The 19,166-nt window shown below is 42.3% G+C and overlaps 1 protein-coding gene across 1 annotated transcript in view; it reads left to right on the forward strand.

Moving 5' to 3' along the window:
• The first annotated feature begins 14,461 nt into the window (after window positions 1-14,461).
• The window catches only part of LOC123396367 (protein RCC2-like), a 29,511-nt gene continuing 24,806 nt past the window's right edge, over window positions 14,462-19,166 (forward strand). The window contains exons 1-2 of the mRNA XM_045091325.1: window positions 14,462-14,576; window positions 14,665-14,750. Coding sequence (XP_044947260.1) covers window positions 14,462-14,576; window positions 14,665-14,750 — 201 coding nt within the window. The remainder of the gene's footprint in view (window positions 14,577-14,664; window positions 14,751-19,166) is intronic.

Raw genomic sequence — 19,166 nt, forward strand, 5'->3', positions numbered from 1 at the left:
AACTTGAAAACTTCACAACACGAAACTTAAACAGAAACTCGTGATATCATTAGTATAAGAAAGCAAACCACCACTTCCTTAGGTACTGTAGCAAACTTAAATTCTACTTATGTTGATGTTGGGTTACTGTATTTCCAATCTTCCATGGCTAATACCCCCCGATACTATCCATAGTTTCATCAAAATAAGCAACCAACTCAACAAAAACAGAATCTGTTAACAGCAGACCAGTCTGTAGCAATCTGTATACTTCATATACTTCTGGTACTTCAAAAATTCTGAAAAATTACGATAGTCTGAAGAATTTGCATAGCAATCAGCAGCAAAACGAATCAACTCAAAATCTTTTATAGAAACAAAATGAAAATTATTTTTGTGAGCAGAAAGTTTCTGTCTTTTCCAGCATGACCAAACGATCATCCCCAAGACTAATCATAACGGTTTTACTTGGCACAAACGCAAAAGAAACACAAAAAACACAATCATAATAGAATTATGAAAGTGTGGAAAACACAAAACAGAAAGAAAAAGGATAGATTTATTGGGTTGCCTCCCAACAAGCGCTATTGTTTAACGCCCTTAGCTAGGCATGCAAGTGAAAATCACATCTAAGTCTAACATACTTCCTATGCATAGGCATTTGATAGGAAAACAGATTGTCAAGACAACCAATAGTTGCCATATGCAAGGAAGAAGAAAGAGAAAACTGCAATCTCCACATAACGAGAGGTTATTTGGTAACATGAAAGTTTCTACCACAATATTTTCCCCTCTCATAGCAATTACATGTGGGATCATAATCAAATTCAACAAAATAGCTATCACAAAGGATATTCTTTTCATGATCCACATGCATGCAAATTTGACGCTCTTCAAAAATAGTGGGATTGTCATCAACTAAAGTCATGAGTTCTCCAATCCCACTTTCAATATTGTTGCAAATATCATAATCATCATGAGGCTTGAACAAATTTTCAAGATCATAAGAAAGATCATCACCCCAATCATGATTATTGCAACGAGTAGGGGACATAGAAAAACTAGCATCCCCAAGCTTAGGGTTTTGCATATTTTTAGCATGATTATCACTAATAGGATTTATAGTGAAACCATTGCAATCATGCTTTTCATTCAAGGAGCCCTCGTGAATCACTTCATAAGTTTCTTCATCACGATTTTCAGATTCACACATCTCAAGCAAAACTCCATAAAGATAGTCAAGTGCACTCAACTCACTAGCAATTGGATCAACATAATTGGATCTCTTAAAGAGATTAGCAAGTGGATGAGGATCCGTATCACTAGATTTTCAGCAAGAGAAGATGCAAGCATATTGAAGGCACATGGCAGACAAGCGAATAGAAAGCAAGTGAGAGAAGAGGGTGAACGAAAAGGCAAATGGAAAAGGCAAACGAAAAAGGAAAATGAAAACGGCAAAGGAGAAAGGCAAATGAAAACGGCAAAGGAGAAAGGCAAATGAAAACGGAAAATGTGAAGTGGGGGAGAGGAAAACAAGAGGCAACTGGCAAAAAAGGTAAATGCAAGAGATGAGTTTCTGACACCTACTTGGATAGATCTTGACTTGATCTCTCCCCGGCAACGGCGCCAGAAATATTTCTGCTACGGCAACAAAAGTCCTTCCAATGGCACCACAAATAAGCGTGTTGACGGGAGACTATTCAAGCGATCCCACCCGGCAACGGCGCCAGGAATCCTTCTGCTACGAGCTACGCCTTTAGGGACTTCCTTGGAAAATCTGCAAAGGATTCCCCCGTGGCCTTGGATCCTTGCGTTGGTGTTCCCTCGAAGTGGAAAGGGTGATGTAGCACAGCGGCGGTAAGTATTTCCCTCAGTTTTGAGAACCAAGATATCGATCCAGTGGGAGAATCGCGTCAAGTTACAAGTACCTGCACAAACACAAAGATGTTGCACCCAACGCTATGAAGGGGTTGTCAATCCCTTATAGATTGTTTGCAAAGTGAGAACAGAAAGCAAAAAAGTAAACAAAGCAAAGTAAAAGCGAAAGTGGAGACGATAGTTGTGAATAGACCCGGGGGCCGTAGTGTTCACTAGTGGCTTCTCTCATGAAAGCAAGTAGACGGTGGGTGGACGAATTACTGTCGAGCAATTGATAGAACCACGCAAAGTCGTGACGTTATCTATGGCAATGATTATATCAATAGGCATCACGTCCAAAACAAGTAGACCAATACTTTATGCATCTACTACTATTACTCCACACGTCGACCGCTATCCAGCATGCATCTAGTGTATTAAGTTCATAAGAACAGAGTAATGCCTTAAGCAAGGTGACATGATGTAGATGGTCAATCTCATATCTACGATAAAAGCACATCTTGTTACCCTTGATGGCAACAACATGATGCGTGCCTTGCTGCCCCTTCTGTGACTGGGAAAGGTCACCACACGGTATGAACCCAAAACCAAGCACTTCTCCCATTGCAAGAATCATAGATCTAGTTGGCCAAACAAAACCCAAGACTCGGAGAGACTTACAAGGATATCAAATCATGCATATAAGAAATCAGCAAAGACTCAAATATATATCATAGATAATCTGATCACAAATCCACAATTCATCGGATCTCGATAAACATACCGCCAAGGAGGATTACATCGAATAGATCTCCATGAAGATCATGGAGAACTTTGTATTGAAGATCCAAGAGAGAGAAGAAGACATCTAGCTACTAACTACGGACCCGTAGGTCTGAAGTGAACTACTCACGAGTCATTGGAGGGGCGATGATGTTGATGTAGAAGCCCTCCAACTCCAAAGTCCCCTCCGGCAGGGCAACGGGAATGGTCTCCAGATGAGATCTCGCGGAAACGGAAGCTTGCGGCGGCGGAAAAGTGTTTTCGTGGTTGCCTTGATTTTTTTATGGATTTTAGGGAATATATAGGCGAAAGAGCTAGGGCAGGGGAGCTCCAGGGGGGCACAAGCCTGGTAGCCGCCCCCCTGGTGGCGGCTACAGGGCTTGTGGGCTTGTGGGCTCCCTGTGGCGCTCCTTCCTTGGCCCTCAAGTCCCCCGATCTTCTTATGTTCTGGAAAAAATTATTTTGGGGATTTTATTCCGTTTGGACTCTGTTCCAAAATCAGATCTGAAAAGAGTCAAAAACACAGAAAAAACATGAACTGGCACTTGGCACTGCATGAATAAGTTAGTCCCAAAAAAGATATAAAAGGTACATAAAACATCCAAAGATGACAAGATAACATCATGAAACCATCAAAAATTATAGATACGTTTGAGACGTATCAACCTCCTCCCTAGATGGGAGAAGGGTTTCCCCTCTGGTCCATGGTCTCCATGGTGGCGGAGGGGCGAGAGCCCCTCCGAGATTGGATCTCTCTCTGTGTGTCCTTCTGTTTATGCGCTCCCAGATTCTGCCTTTCACCATTTCTTAAATTCTCGGAGATCCGTAACTCCGATTGGGCTGAAATTTTAACACGATTTTCTTTCGGATATTATCTTTCTTGCGGCGAAAGAAGGGCCCCAACCGCCTTAGGGATTGGTCACAATCCTGCCAGCCGCGCCCTAGGGGTGCGGCTGCGCCTCCTGGGCTTGTGACCTCCTCTGGCATCGTTTCACGTAGTTTCTTCTTCCCAAAAACCATAAATATTCCAAAGAAAATCCTCGTCGGATTTTTTATTGTGTTTGGACTTCGTTTGGTATGGATAATCTGCGAAACAAAAAACATGCAACAAACAGGAACTGACACTGGGCAGTGGATCAATATGTTAGTCCCAAAAATAGTATAAAAAGTTGCCAAAAGTATATGAAAGTTTTAGAATATTGGCATGAAGCAATCAAAAATTATAGATACGATGGTGATGTATGAGCATCCCCAAGCTTAATTACTTCTCGTCCTCGAGTAGGTAAATAATAAAAAAGATATTTTTTGATGTGGAATGCTACCTAGATTAATCTTGATCATAAAATCTAATCATGGCATGAATACTAAAGCACGAGTGATTCGAAGCAATAGTCTATCATTTGATATAAAGACAATAATATTTCAAGCATACTAACAAAACAATCATGTCTTCTCAAAATAGCATGGCCAAAGAAAGTTATCCCTACAAAATTATATAGTCTGGCTATGTTGCATCTTTCCCACACAACGTATTCAAATCATGCACAACCCCGGTTTTAGCCAAGCAATTGTTTCATACTTCAGTGTTCTCAAACTTTTCCAACTTTCACGCAATACATGAGTGTGAGCCATGGACATAGCACTATAGGTGGAATAGAAAATGGTGGTTGTGGAGAAGACAAAAAGGAGGAGATAGTCTCACATCAACTAGGCGTATCAACGGGCTATGGAGATGCCCATCAATAGATATCAATGTGCGTGAGTAGGAATTGCCATGCAACAGATGCACAAGAGCTATAAGTGTATGAAAGCTCAAAAAGAAACTAGTGGGTGTGCATCCAACTCGCTTGCTCACGAAGACCTAGGGCAATTTGAGGAAGCCCATCATTGGAATATACAAGCCAAGTTCTATAATGAAAATTTCCCACTAGTATATGAAAGTGGCAACATAGGAGACTCTCTATCATGAAGATCATGGTGCTACTATTAAGCACAAGTGTGGTAAAGGATAGTAGCATTGTCCCTTCTCTCTTTTCTCTCATTTTTTTGGTGGGCTTCTTTGGCCTCTTTTTTTATTTGGGCTTCATTGGCCTCTTTTATTACTTCCTCACATGGGACAATGCTCTAATAATGATGATCATCACACTTTTATTTACTTACAACTCGATATTTAGAACAAAATATGACTCTATATGAATGCCTCCGGCGTGTACCGGGGTGTGCAATGATCTAGCATAGAAATGACATCAAAAAACGGACAAGCCATGAAAACATCATGCTAGCTATCTTACGATCATGCAGAGCAATATGACAATGATGGTGCGTGTCATAATAAACGGAACAATGGAAGTTGTGTGGCAATATATCTCAGAATGGCCATGGAAATGCCATGATAGGTAGGTATGGTGGCTGTTTTGAGGAAGGGTATATGGTGGGTGTAATGCACCGGCGGAAGTTGATCGGTACTAGAGAGTCTAGCAGTGGTGGAAGGGTGAGAGTGCGTATAATCCATGGACTCAACATTAGTCATAAAGAACTCACATACTTATTGCAAAAGTCTATTAGTCATCGAAACAAGGTACTACACGCATGATCCTAGGGGAAGGGTTGGTAGGAGTTAACCATCGCGCGATCCCGACTTCCACACAAAGGATGACAATCAATAAATAAATCATGCTCCGACTTCGTCACATAACGGTTCACCATACGTGCATGCTATGGGAATCACAAACCTTAACACAAGTATTTCTATGAATACACAATTACTCGCTAGCATGACTCTAATATCACATCTTCATGTCGCAAAACTATTGCAAGGAATCAAACATATCATATTCAGTGATCTACAAGTTTTATGTAGGATTTTATGACTAACCATGTGAATGACCAACTCCTGTTAACTCTCTAAATAGGTATAAGTGAATCATGAGAGTTTAATTCTTTCTACAAAAGATATGCCCCGCTCTAACAAATATAAGTGAAGCAAAAGAGCATTCTACAAATGGCGGTTTGCTGTGTGTAGGAAACAGGAAATCCAAATTTCAAATGATATAAGTGAAGCACATGAAGCATTCTATAAAGCCACCAAGAACTATCTCATACCAGCATGGTGCATAAAAGAAAAAGGAAAAAACACAAAAGACGCTCCAAGCATTTGCACATATCATGTGATGAGTAAAAATATAGCTCCGAGTAAAATTACCGATAGATTGTAGACGAAAGAGGGGATGCCTTCCGGGGCATCCCCAAGCTTAGACGCTTGAGTCTTCCTTGAATATTACCTTGGGGTGCCTTGGGCATCCCCAAGATTAGGCTCTTGCCTCTCCTTATTCCTTCATCCATCGTGGTCTCACCCAAAACTTGAAAACTTCAATCACACAAAACTCAACAAAACCTTCATGAGATCCGTTAGTATAATAAAGCACATCACCACTTTAAGTACTGTTGTGAACTCATTCCAAATTCATATTAGCATTATATCTACTATAATCCAACTTCACCACGGTTCATACCCCCTGATACTACCCATAGATTCATCAAAATAAGAGAACAATGCATAGAAAACAGAATCTGTCAAAAACAGAACAATCTATAGTAATCTGAACTTATACCATACTTCTGATACTCCAAAAATTCTGAACAAATTATGATAATTAAGGAAATTTGTATATCAATCAGCAGAAAAAATAATCAACTCAATAGCACTCTCTGTATAGAAATAAGAAATGATTTCGTGAGTGCAAAGTTTTTGTCTTTATCAGTATGATCAAACAACTATCACCCAAACTAATCATAAAGGCTTTACTTGGCACATTATTTTTATAATACAATGGAATTGTACAAGGGGATAATTATTTTTGCGATAAACTTCCATGAAAAATTCTACATTGTTTCCATGAGCATGAACACAAGTGTTCAAGGTCGACCCTCACTTCCGCAATGCATCACCTTTCAATCGCTTCTCTTTTCGAAAGAGTTTTAAGTTCCCCTCTATATTTTTTTTGTTTTTAAACTAAATAAAAGCACTCAACAGAAATAAATGACTCTCTAAAACTTCCGGGTTGTCTTCCAAGCAGTGCTTTCTTTAAAGCCATTAAGCTAGGCATAAAGTGCTCAAGTAATGGATCCACCCGGATCCCAAGGTATATCAAAGCCAAATTTAATTAACAATGATTTGTAATTTAGTAGTAAGCACAAGGTAACATATATCATGCAATGACTAAGTCTAACTCTCTTCCTATGCATTGGCATGTCATAAAAGAATAATTCATGCACATCATGTAAAGGCCAATACATAGCATAAGCAGTTTCTTGCAATTTTATCGTATTGGGAACATAGAGAGGTGGAGATGTAGTTCCTCTCTTATAATAATTGCAAGTAGGAGCAGCAAGCACATGCATATTATATTCATCAAAATCATCATGTGTAATAGTAGAAGGCAACCCATCTATGTAATCCCTAATAAGAGCAAACTTCTCCGATATAGTGTAGTTGGGAGAGTTCAAAAAGATAATAGGACTATCATAAGTGGGTGCGATAGCAACAATTTCATGTTTAACATAAGGAACTATAGCAAGTTCATCTTCATAAGCATCATTCATATTGGCATCATGGCCACAAGCATAGCAAGCATCAAGTTTATCACAAAGGGATATTTCAAACGAATCCAAGGGATCATAGCAATCAACATAGCATTCATCCTTCGGTAAGAACGAAGGGGAATTAAACAATGTATGAGTTGAAGAGTTACTCTCATTAGAAGGTGGGCACGGGTAGCTAGTCTGCTCTTCCTCCTTTTGTTCTTCGCTCTCCTCGTCATCTTTTTCATCTAATGAGCTCACAGTTTCAGCATTTTCTTCTTCCATAGTTTCCTGCAAAATATTAGTCTCCTCTTGGGCAGCGAAGAATTTCTCCATAAATCGATAAATATGGGAATTATATTCATAATTAGTATAACAATGATGAAGCATAACCAAATTTTCAGATCGGTAAGCAGCAGCATCATTATCATCACACCTTTTAAACAGACCTTCAATTTCATAAGCACCCATAAAAGCAACAAACTCTTCTATTTGTTCCACATCATAGTAATCATATATACCATTAGCATAAGAAGCCAAGGTTTCATTAGCATTAAATTTACAAGAAAAGGGAAGGTGTTGAGTCTTCATCCTTGAGCAACAAGTAATATCATATCTCGAGCATAGCTCCCAAGCATACCATTTCAACATATGAATTTGATCCCATAATAGTTTCCCTTTTTGAGTCAAGCGATAATCCCTAAAGTATTCACGTTGATCCAACGTGTATCCCATTATATAATTTAATGGGGTTTTCTCAGGATTATTAAAGAAGTGCATAATATTTTCCACATAACGAGCATCGAGGGTTTTAGGAGGTTCCCCATCTCCATGAGTAGCAAGTACACCTAATTTTTTTGGTATTTCGTGTTCCATATCCATGACTAAAGATAGAGAGCAACTTAGAACAGCAAATAAATCTACTTAGTGATAAAATAAACAAGCACACATGAGAAAATTCACCCCACGCTATTGCTCCCCGGCAACGGCGCCAGAAAGAGGTCTTGATAACCCACAAGTATAGGGGATCAATTGTAGCCTTTCTTGATAAGTAAGAGTGTCGAACCCAACGAGGAGCTAAAGGTAGGACAAATATTCCCTCAAGTTCTATCGACCACTGATACAACTCTACGCACACTTTATGTTCGCTTTACCTAGAACAAGAATGAAACTAGAAGTACTTTGTAGGAGATAGGATAGGTTTGCAAGATAAGAAAGAACACGTAAATAAAAACTAGGGGCTGGTTAGATAAAGAAACAATTACGTTAATTTAACGAGTGTGGAAAAGTGGTGGTAGGAGTTGCAGAATTGTCCCTAAGCAATTGACTACGTTACTAGACCGATAACAAGTTTTATGTGGGAGGGCCACTGCTAGCATGTCATCCCTTACTTCGAATTCTATGGACTTATGATTGGAACTATTAGCAAGCATTCGCAACTACAAACGTTCATTATGGTAAAACCCAACCATATCAATAAGATATATTGGTCTCCCTTCAATCCTGTATGCATCAATTTCTATGCTAGGCTGAAGCTTCTGTCACCCATGCCCTCCAATACATAGTCATATCAACATACTACTAACCCTATGGTGTGATCCACGCGCGCGCTCATATGATGGCACCAAAGGACAGAAACATAACCAAAAGCAAATTAAACCAATCATAGCAATTCATCAATCACCGATAGGACAACGAAAATCTACTCAGACATCATAGGATGGCAACACATCATTGGATAATAATATGAAGCATAAACCACCATGTTCAAGTAGAGGGTACAGCGGGTTGCGGGAGAGTGGACCGCTGAATATATATGGGGAAGGTGATGGAGATGTTGGTGAAGATGACGGAGGTGTTGGTGTAGATCGCCGTCACACGATGATGTCCCGAGTGGTGTTCCGGCGCCGCCAGGAGAGAGCCCCCCTTCTTATTCTTCTTCCTTGACCTCCTCCCTAGATGGGAGAAGGGTTTCGGCTCTGGTCCATGGTCTTCTTGGCGGCGTAGGGCTGAGAGCCCCTCCGAGATTGGATCTCTCTCTCTCTCTCTCTGTGTGTGTGTTCTTCTGTTTCTACGCTCCCAGATTCTGCCTTTCACCGTTTCTAAAATTTCCGGAGATCCGTAACTCCGATTGGGCTGAAATTTGAACATGATTTTCTTACGGATGTTATCTTTATTGCGGCAAAAGAAGGGCCCCAGCCGCCTTAGGGATTGGTCACAAGCTTGCCAGCCGCGCCCTAGGGTTGGGGTAGCGCCTCCTGGGCTTGTGACCTCCTCGGGCATCGTTTTGCGTAGATTCTTCTTCCCAAAAATCATAAATATTCCAAAAAAAATCCTGGTAGGTTTTTTATAGTGTTTGGACTTCGTTTGGTATGGATAATCTGCGAAACAAAAAACATGCAACAAACAGGAATTGGCACTCGGCACTGGATCAATATGTTAGTCCCAAAAATAGTATAAAAAGTTGCCAAAAGTATATGAAAGTTGTAGAATATTGGCATGAAGCAATCAAAAATTATAGATACGATGGAGACGTATCACTTCCCACCAATGCGCATATGCGAAATGGTGTCCATTGTGGCTGTGGTACAGGTCTAGAGCTTGTTGCATCAATTGTTTATCGCACCGGCCACTCGCATAGGTGTCTCTAATCTAGTTATAGCAGCCATTGAAAGAGGTTACCTTCTTTGTTGTTTGGTACCAATGGTTCTTGAGGTGCTTCACATCCCTCTTTTCGGTCACTTTGAGTTGTGTTGTTCAATGAATCAGCAACCTCCTTCCAGTAGTACTCTCCCTTCTTTGCATTCCCATCGATAGGATTCACACAGTTGCGCAACCAAGCACTCACCTACACAAAGTAAGTAAACATGCAAGTAAGCATATGGTTAAATTTGACTAAACAAAAGACAACATGCATGTCCAGGAGTACAAAAATAGGAGAACCATCCTAAATAAATTCTAGGGGCTTACCAATCTGATATCCTCATCTTTTGTATAATATAACCTATGTCTATCTTCATCATCTGCTTCCACATAAATTGTGACTTGTTTTCGCTTATTGGATGGAGTTGTGGCCCTTGGATCAGACGTTGATGGAAGAGGGTGGTGCTTGGCTGGTGGCGGCGGCTGCGTGCAGAACATCAGATATTGGAAACCAACTGCTAAGGGGTTGGCAAGGTGAAGTTTGGATGACTTTGGCCTTGAAGGAAGATCATGAAACCATTAGGAGGATGGTATTCCATTGCAGCTGAAATAGAAAATAATGTTGTTATCATTTATTCCGTGAGTAGAGAACACATGGATAGTTAACTTGTCAAGTTCATGGTTCACTGAAGTAGTACATGAGATTGAAGAAAATAAAGAACACAAGTCAGTATGTATAATCTAGAGTAAATTCAAAGATAGTCTTAAAACACTCTTGATAACACATACAATTGGAAGATAGTCTTCAAACTCACTCCTCTCTCTCTCTCTCACACACACACACAGACACAATAATTGTATGTATCTTCGCTGAATTTCTTACAAATATGCTCAATCAATTCCTGTTTGAGCCAATTGTGCATGGATCGGTCACGGATCTCAATGTCTCTTCTGACCACTGCAGCAAACAAAGGAGTAGCTCCACTAATCGCTTAGGTGGCAAAGCAGCAGATGAACCTAGAGCTTCATTCAAATCGAAAGTCAACTCCACGCCCTTCTCATTTTTGAGTATCATGTTGTGCATGATCACACACGCTTTCATTATGCTGCAAATATCTACTTGATCCCAAAGTCGTGATGGTTCTGCCACAATTTTGAAGCGTTGTTGTAGAACTCCGAATGCACGTTCAATATCCTTTCTCGCACCTTCTTGTTTCTTTGCAAATAACTAGTCCTTCTCGGTTTGAGGTAGCCGAATGGTTTTCACAAAAATAGCCCACTCCGGATATATTCTAGCTTCAAGATAATATATCTTCTTGTATTGTTGCTCATGGACATAGTAGTCTACCCTAGGAGCATCCCATTGCAATGTTTCAGTGAACAATGGCGATTGATTGAGCACAATGATGTCATTGTTGGATCCTGGAACACCAAAGAAGGCCTGCCATATCCATAGATCATAGGATGCAACAGCCTCAAGGATGATAGTAGGGACACCATTTTCACCATGTGCAAACTTCCCGTTCCATCCGACCGGTCAGTTTTTCCACTCCCAATGCATGTAGTTTATGCTTCCTAGCATGCATGGAAAACCACTTGCTTTGCCAATTTCTAGTAGACGTTGAATGTCTTCAACAGTTGGCCTACGCAAATATTCTCCACCAAACTTGGCCATGACCCCCTTAGCAAAAATTTCAAGACACTTGAGTGTCATGGATGCACCTAGTCGAATGTGGTCATCTATTTTGTCAGCGGGTCCACCATACGCCAACATATGCATGGCTGATGTGCACTTCTGTAAAGGTGATAGACTTGGACGGCCGAGGGCATCTACCCTTTGAGTGAAGTAGGGAGACCACTCACCAAGCGCTTGAACAATGCATAGAAAGAGGGGTTTTCCCATTCGGAACCTTCTATGAAAGTAGTAATTGGGATAGATTGCATTACCACAGAAGTAATCTGCTATGAGAAGTTGGTTGCAAAATTCTCTCTTCCTGTCAATATATGTCCTAGGGGCTGACCGTCGCCTAGTACTTGGAGCTGCTAGTGTATCATGAATATTGGTAGCTATCTGTGCAACAAAGTTGTTGAGAATATTATGTTGTGCCAAGTAATCTTCTAGCGAGAACAATTATGTCGGGTCAACGGTGTCATCTTCAAACTCATCGGAACTCGATTATGACATATTGCAAGTTGAGCTAACATTTAAATATCAAGTATTAAGAATTATGCACACAACTACACCCAGAACTGTAATCTTAGACAGGTCCATTTCTTAGTTATTAATCAGAACAGTAACATGCATTCCACAAATAAAGGGAACAAAATCCTAACATACAAGAAAGCAACCTGCTGGAACATTCATCCAAAAACATTGCCTAAAAGAAAAAGACGCGTGGACTCCCACAATCATGACATCCTGACCCAAATAGATTGAACTTGAATCACAACTATTGTTATTGGAACAAATCTATTGACCAATCTATTGACTGAATAACCATAAATCTCAATAATTCAGCAAACCCTAGCCTAGTTTACTATACCAAATTAAGTTGACCAATAGAATAGGAACAGACACAGGAAGAAGTAATCACATACCTACACGGAAGATCAAATCAGATCGAGCAGGACGACACCGAGGGCGGGCTGAGGACGAGGGTGCGCCGCCTTATCCTCCCGTTCGCCTCTCAGATCAGGCAGGACGACGCTGACGGTAGGTTGAGGACGAGGGTGCGCCACCTTCTCCTCTCGTTCACGCCTCAGATCGGGCAGGACAGTGTCAACGGTGGGCTGGGGACGAGGTGCGATGCCTTCTCCTCTGGTTTGCCTCTTCCCCTGATTCGTACCCTCCCTTCTCCCCTTCCCGCCCTCCCCTTCTATCCTTCCCTCCCTTGCTCTCTCGCTCTCGCGGGCTTTTGTTGGGCGTGCATGGTCCCAGATCGAGCGAGGCGTCGGATCCCACACTGCATCGCCCGAGCGGCCACCTCATGCTTTTGTCAGGGAAGAGCCGAGCTCTTTTGCACGAGCCCGTTTTTCTCTCCAAGCGATAGGTTTGGAGGAGGTGGCATCGGGCATGTTGATGTGGCGGATGAGGCATCCGTCCAGACTGGAGCGGTGTACATGCCCTTAGAGCATCTCTAGCAGACCCCGTATAAAGCTGACCCGCAAAAGTCGTTTACAGTTTGCGGGAAAACGGCTTTATGGGCCGGCACGGGCGAGGACAGAGTCAGACCCCGCAAAACGGACCCGTAAAAAAGGATATTTGCAGAAGATGCTCTTTTATGGGTCGGCTATGCGGGGTCTGCTTGGGCGCTGCCGTGTCGACCCGCAAACCAAAAACCCCGTAAATCAGAATTACTAATGTGCAATATAAGAAAAATGTCAATATTACAATACAATAGTCATTCAAAGTACAATAATTATTCAAATCACTATAGCAAACTAAATAATTCAATACAAAACTTGTCCCGTATACAAATCACACATGAATGAAAAAATGAATGGAAAAATGGAATGTGTTACTGCCCAGCCCTTTGCCAATGGTGCTCAATGATATCCTTCTTAAGTTGACAGTGGGTGTTTGCATTTTCAATCTCCTTGTAGGTCTGAAGAAAAGCTCTAATTAGTTAGGGGCTCTAGCTGGTTTGACATGGCTACCCACATTGTCGTAGAAGAACTCCAAGTTCATGCCTCTCTCATCTCTGATAATCATATTGTGAAGAATAACACAACATGTCATGATGTTTTTCAAGGATTGCTTGTCCCAAAACCAAGTAGGACCACGAACAATGGCAAACCTAGATTGCAAAACCCCAAATGCTCTTTCAATGTCTTTTCACGCTGCCTCTTGCGCCCTTGGGAATTCACACTCTTTCCTAGTTTGGGCGTCTTATATGCTCTTGACAAATGTGCAGCAAGAAGGGTATATACCATTTGCAAGATAGTATCCCTTTGTGTATTCATGCCCATTGATAGTGTAGTTGCAAGCAGGAGAATCACCACTAGCAAGCCTAGTAAACAAATGACACTGTTGCAACATATCGATATCATTGAGAGTACCCGACATACCAAAAAAGCAATGCCAAATTCATAAATCATGGGATGCTACGACCTCTAGCATAATTGTTGCATCACGTGACTTGCCACAATACATTCCCTACCATGCCTTTGGACATTTTTTCCAAGTCCAATGCATACAATCTATGCTTCCTAGCATGCCAGACCAACCTCTTCTATCATTAAATGCCATCAAAAAAATTGTGTCTTCCTCGTTCGGTGCCCGAAGATATTCAGGACCAAAGACACGGATGATCACTTTGGCAAACCTATGCACCGACTCAATTGTACTATCTTCACCAATGCGAAGGTACTCATCGGCATAGTCACCCGGAATGCCGTATGCAATTACCCGCATAGATGCCGAGATTTTCTGATATGCACTAAATCCCTTCAAGCCCGCGACATTTCATCTTTGAGTAAAATATTGACAATTGGCCTCACAAGCTTGAACAATTTTCACAAAGAGGAATCGGCGCATACGGTACCTTCTCCGGAAAAGGTGTGGCCGATATATCGGATTGTCCATGAAGTAGTCTTGCATCAACATCTCGTTCCCAAGATGGCGATTTCGAGGAATGCAAATACGGCCAAAGGTCGCTTCTCGCCGCCTCTTTCGGTTCTTGTCTTCGTGCTCCTTCACGGCAAGGGACATCATCAAAATTTGTTGGCGAAAGGTGAGAAGCATCGTCTCAACATCCGAGCCGTACGAATCGGATGAATCGTCGAGAAAAAACTTCTCGCATGGACTCAATTCCATCTCAGGTGGTGCCTCTCCGGCCGTGGTGGATTGGCGGATCCAGGGAATCTGGTGCAGCGGCTCAGCGGAAGAGGGCAGGGGCGGCCCCGCGGTGCGATTCAGCCCATAGATTTGACAGGAATCACCGACGGCGGACTGGCGGAACCAATGGCGGGGCGGCGACACAAGAGGGTGGGGAAAGGGTGCGGGCTGAAATGTCCCTCCCGCCAACCGCTTTCTTGGGATAGGGAGCACCGTAGAGGTGAGGCGAAAACCTGTGTTTTCGCGGGTCGGGGAGGGGATTTTCTCGCATTCTTAAAAAAAATTACGGGTCGGATGCCTTTGCGGGGTTTGATCAAACGGTATTTTCCGCATAGACCCATATTTTGATCGTTATTTTGCGGGTCGCGGCTTTATATGATATCTGCTAGAGATGCTTTATTTTTTCGAGTTGTGCTATAGATGCTCTTAGGGTGTGTTTGGTAGGGTGCGTGAAGGTGCATGAGGGCAAAAGTTACCAATCCGACCCACTTTTGCTTGTTTGGTAGGGTGCATGGGCTCACCTGAGCTATGTCCATCTCATACAAAAAATGCCCCTCAACTATGCTCAACCCAGCACCCCCAACGGGGCGAGATGGGCTCGGCTAAGCTCGCTTGGACCCACTGATGAGGACATCAACACCATTGTTACACCCACAACCCCAGCTGCTATACATACAATACCAGTTACTAGAGCTCGTGCACGCCAATTGAATTACCAGGTACTTTCGTTTCTTGGGAATACTTCTAATGTTCATGAACATATGATGCTGCCTAAGTTAGATACTTTTGTTGTGCTCATGAATGAAGAACCTAGCATGAACAAGAAGGATATCCGTTGGAGTGGGATCAAGCATGGATAAGAAGATGCATGCGCGGGAGAGAACAATGGAGCTTCCACTGGTGATTTTCGCACTCTAAAGCCACCATAAGAAGAGCGTGAAGGGTTTGGACGAAATATTCAATACGCCACTTTATAAATTTCGTCCATAGGCTATTATAGGTGTTGCACCACCTTATTTTTGGGCCAGGCCCATGTAATTTCGAAATACCATAATATAGGCTATTTTTAGAGTCCGTATGTGTGGGGAAACCAAGTTTACGGCTGTTTTCGGACCCCTCCTCCAAGGGTCACGAAATTGCCTCTGTGTTCCCTCATATATACAGCCCTTAGGGCAACGTTTAGACTTGGGTTTTGTTTAGATTACAAGTTCGCCATAGTTGCAACTTCGCGTTCTTCGTTTGTGTTCTACGACCAGACAAAGGCGTCACAGAACCCCACCTTCATCAATAAAGCTTTCCTCTTATATTCGCAATATCCTGATTGCATCTCAGTTTATTGCTTGTTCTTCGTTTGCGTGCAGGAAACAGACATTCGTGGTCAGGTTGATCGTGCTCCGGCATGGCCAATAACCTCTTGGAGTTGGTTTAGCGATTGCTAAGGGCGACGTCCTCACACTTTCGTAGTCGTATCATCAAAGTCTACTCCACCAAAACGATTCCCACGATCTCATTGAAAGACAGGGACAACTTCGCCTCTATCAAGTGGTATCAGATTCTGGGTTGCTCGGTGAGATTTTACTAGTTTTTCGTAGTTAGATCGCATCTGTTATTCATACCCATCGTCCACAAAAAAGCCAAAAAAATAGGGTTAGATCATCATATGCAAACCAATTTGAGCCTTTGCATAGTCTTTTCAGTAGTTTGCTTAGTTGAATTTGTGGTTACATCGTCATGTCGAGTTGCTGGTCTTAGTGTCTAGTCCTTTTAGAGTTTCGAGTTCTGTTCATAGGTTGTCACGCCATCGCCGCATCGTCTTTCATCGCTGCCATATATCACCTCCACGCTACCATCATCGTTGCTGCCATATACCACCATTAGCCTTGCTGCCATATACCACCACCATATACCCACCACAATCCTAGTCTGCCTCCTTTTCGTCTTAGGTGAATTTCGAGATCTGTTTGATTTCGGTTTCGCATTTCCTTACCTGAGTAGGTTTCGAAGAAAAAAAAAGTCTGGCACGCTTTCAGAGCACTTTTTAGGCCAAAATTTCAAGGGGTGAAAATAAAATTCCCTATCGTTTTGTTAGGATTTTTAGAGAGTTTTGAGACACTCGCCATCATAGTGATTTTTGACGCAATTTTTGGTCGTCGCAGCCCCGAATTACTCCAGAAAAAAAGTTGTCAACAAAAAATCGTGCCTATCCTGTTTTTCGTGCTTGGGAAGAGTTTTGAGACACTCGCTACTATAGTGATTTTCTAAAAGAAAAGCGCAAAAAAAGGAGCGCAAACAAACAGAGTGGCTCGTTGGTGTTCTAGGCTAGCGTCTCTAGTACGGTCTAGCCTAGGACCAGCATGGTACTGTCGTTGAGCGTCTTTTCAACTTTGCATCTTTGAACTGATTATTGTTAACCATTCTTGCTACCATATTATAGGCCTTACCAGCTCCACATACATGTACATCGTGTGTTTGACACCACCTGGCAATCGCTCTATCCAAGCTTTGACAGCTTTGACTACACCGCTTGCCGATCGCCACCTGCTGCTGGGTAAGAATTGGTAATAAATTGGGATTTGCTTGACGGATTTGTGACACACCACCACCGCCACCACCACCACCACCACTTCCTAGTAGTCTGTAGGTTCCTATTCTTCTGTGTTCCTATTGCTGCTAACCATGCTAGGATCACACGATGAGGAGATCGACTCGGAGAACCTGACCAACCGGGAGCTCCATGATAAATTTCAGCAAATGATGTCTGACCAGGTACAGGATTTCGTGACCACCTTTGGAGAGGCCATGGAGAAGCTTGAAGGTATGGAGAAGAAATTCGACACCAAGTTGAACGCCAAGTTCAATCAGGTGCTTTCCCGTTTACCACCACCAGCTGCAGCTGTTGTCCCTCTTCAACCATAACAACGGCTACGAGCGCGACACGTGCCTGTCGGCCAAGTGCAGACTTTTTGTGTTGTTGCTCCTACTACTGCTATTGGTCCTACTGCTGCTCCTCCTGCTGCTACTACCAAGGTTTCTATGGCTGAGCAGAATGAGGAGTATGATGATGATTATGATGGTGATTACGATGATGAGGGAGAGGTTGCTCCAGTTCGGCACGAGGAACAACAACCACCACGACAAGCCGCTGGTCGTCCACATGGATACAATCGCAATGGTAGGGATGCACCACACCCTCAGGTACGGGATCATGACCATCTCCCTATACTTAAATTGAATATTCCTACTTTTGATGGTCGATATGTTCCTGATATATATCTTACTTGGGAGTTAGAAACAGAGCAACGTTTTACATGCTTGCAATTTCCTGAAGATAGATGTGTTGTTGCTGTTGTTTGTTCTTTCACTAGTTTTGCTTGTGTTTGGTGGTCTGAATATTGCGGAATACATCATGCTAATATTCCAACTACTTGGCTTGCTTTGAAAACTGTTATGCGTACTCGTTGCGTTCCACCATATTATCAACGTGAATTACTTCAAAACTTGCAGCGTTTAAGACAAGGAAAAAAGTCTGTAGAAGAATATTATCAGGAATTACAAACTGGCGTGATTAGATGTCGTATTGTTCAGGACAATGAAGCTATGCTTGCATGTTTTATGGGTGGATTAAATAGAGATATTTAGACTATTCTAGAATATAAGGATTATAACACTATCACTTGTTTATTCCATCTTGCTTGCAAAGCTGAACGTGAAGTGCAGGATCGACAAGCATTGGCGAGAACTAATTTTTCTGCAGGTCGCACTTTCTCATGGACGCCACAACCACATCTAATTCCACACGTCCTTCTACATCAGCACCTTCTTCTTCAGCTGCCAATTCCACCAGAGATACCAGGAAACAGACCCCTGCCACAACCTTCGCCAATAGCACACCTTCCGGGCCTCCACAGAGCTCTTCTTCTTCCATGGCATCCACAGGGCAAACACATGAGGTTATTTTTCGTCGTTGCAAGGGTGGAGGTCATTATAAGAGAGAGTGCCCATCCAAGCGCATGATGATTATTACTAAGGATGGTGGATATGACTCCGCTAGTGATTATGACGAGGAGACTCTAGCTCTTATTGCAAGTGAAGAACGGGGTGTAGATGATACTGAACAAGAGACACAATACATGGCCGCTGACTACGCTGACAGGTATGAAAGCTTAGTTTCTCAACGTGTTTTAAGTGTGCAGGTAACACAGGCTGAGCAAAATCAGAGGCACAACTTGTTCCATACTAAGGGAGTGGTAAAGGAACGTTATGTTTGCATAATCATTGATGGAGGGAGTTGCAATAACTTAGCTAGCATGGAGATGGTGGAGAAGCTGTCTCTCACCACCAGACCACATCCTCATCCTTATTATATCCAGTGGTCCAACAAAAGTGGCAAGGTTAAGGTAACACGTATTGTTCGTGTGCATTCTAGCATTGCTACATATTCTGATTTTGTTGATTGTGATGTGGTACCCATGCAAGCATGCTCCGT

Source organism: Hordeum vulgare, chromosome 1H, assembly GCF_904849725.1.
Source record: "Hordeum vulgare subsp. vulgare chromosome 1H, MorexV3_pseudomolecules_assembly, whole genome shotgun sequence".
Classification (NCBI taxonomy): Eukaryota; Viridiplantae; Streptophyta; class Magnoliopsida; order Poales; family Poaceae; genus Hordeum; species Hordeum vulgare.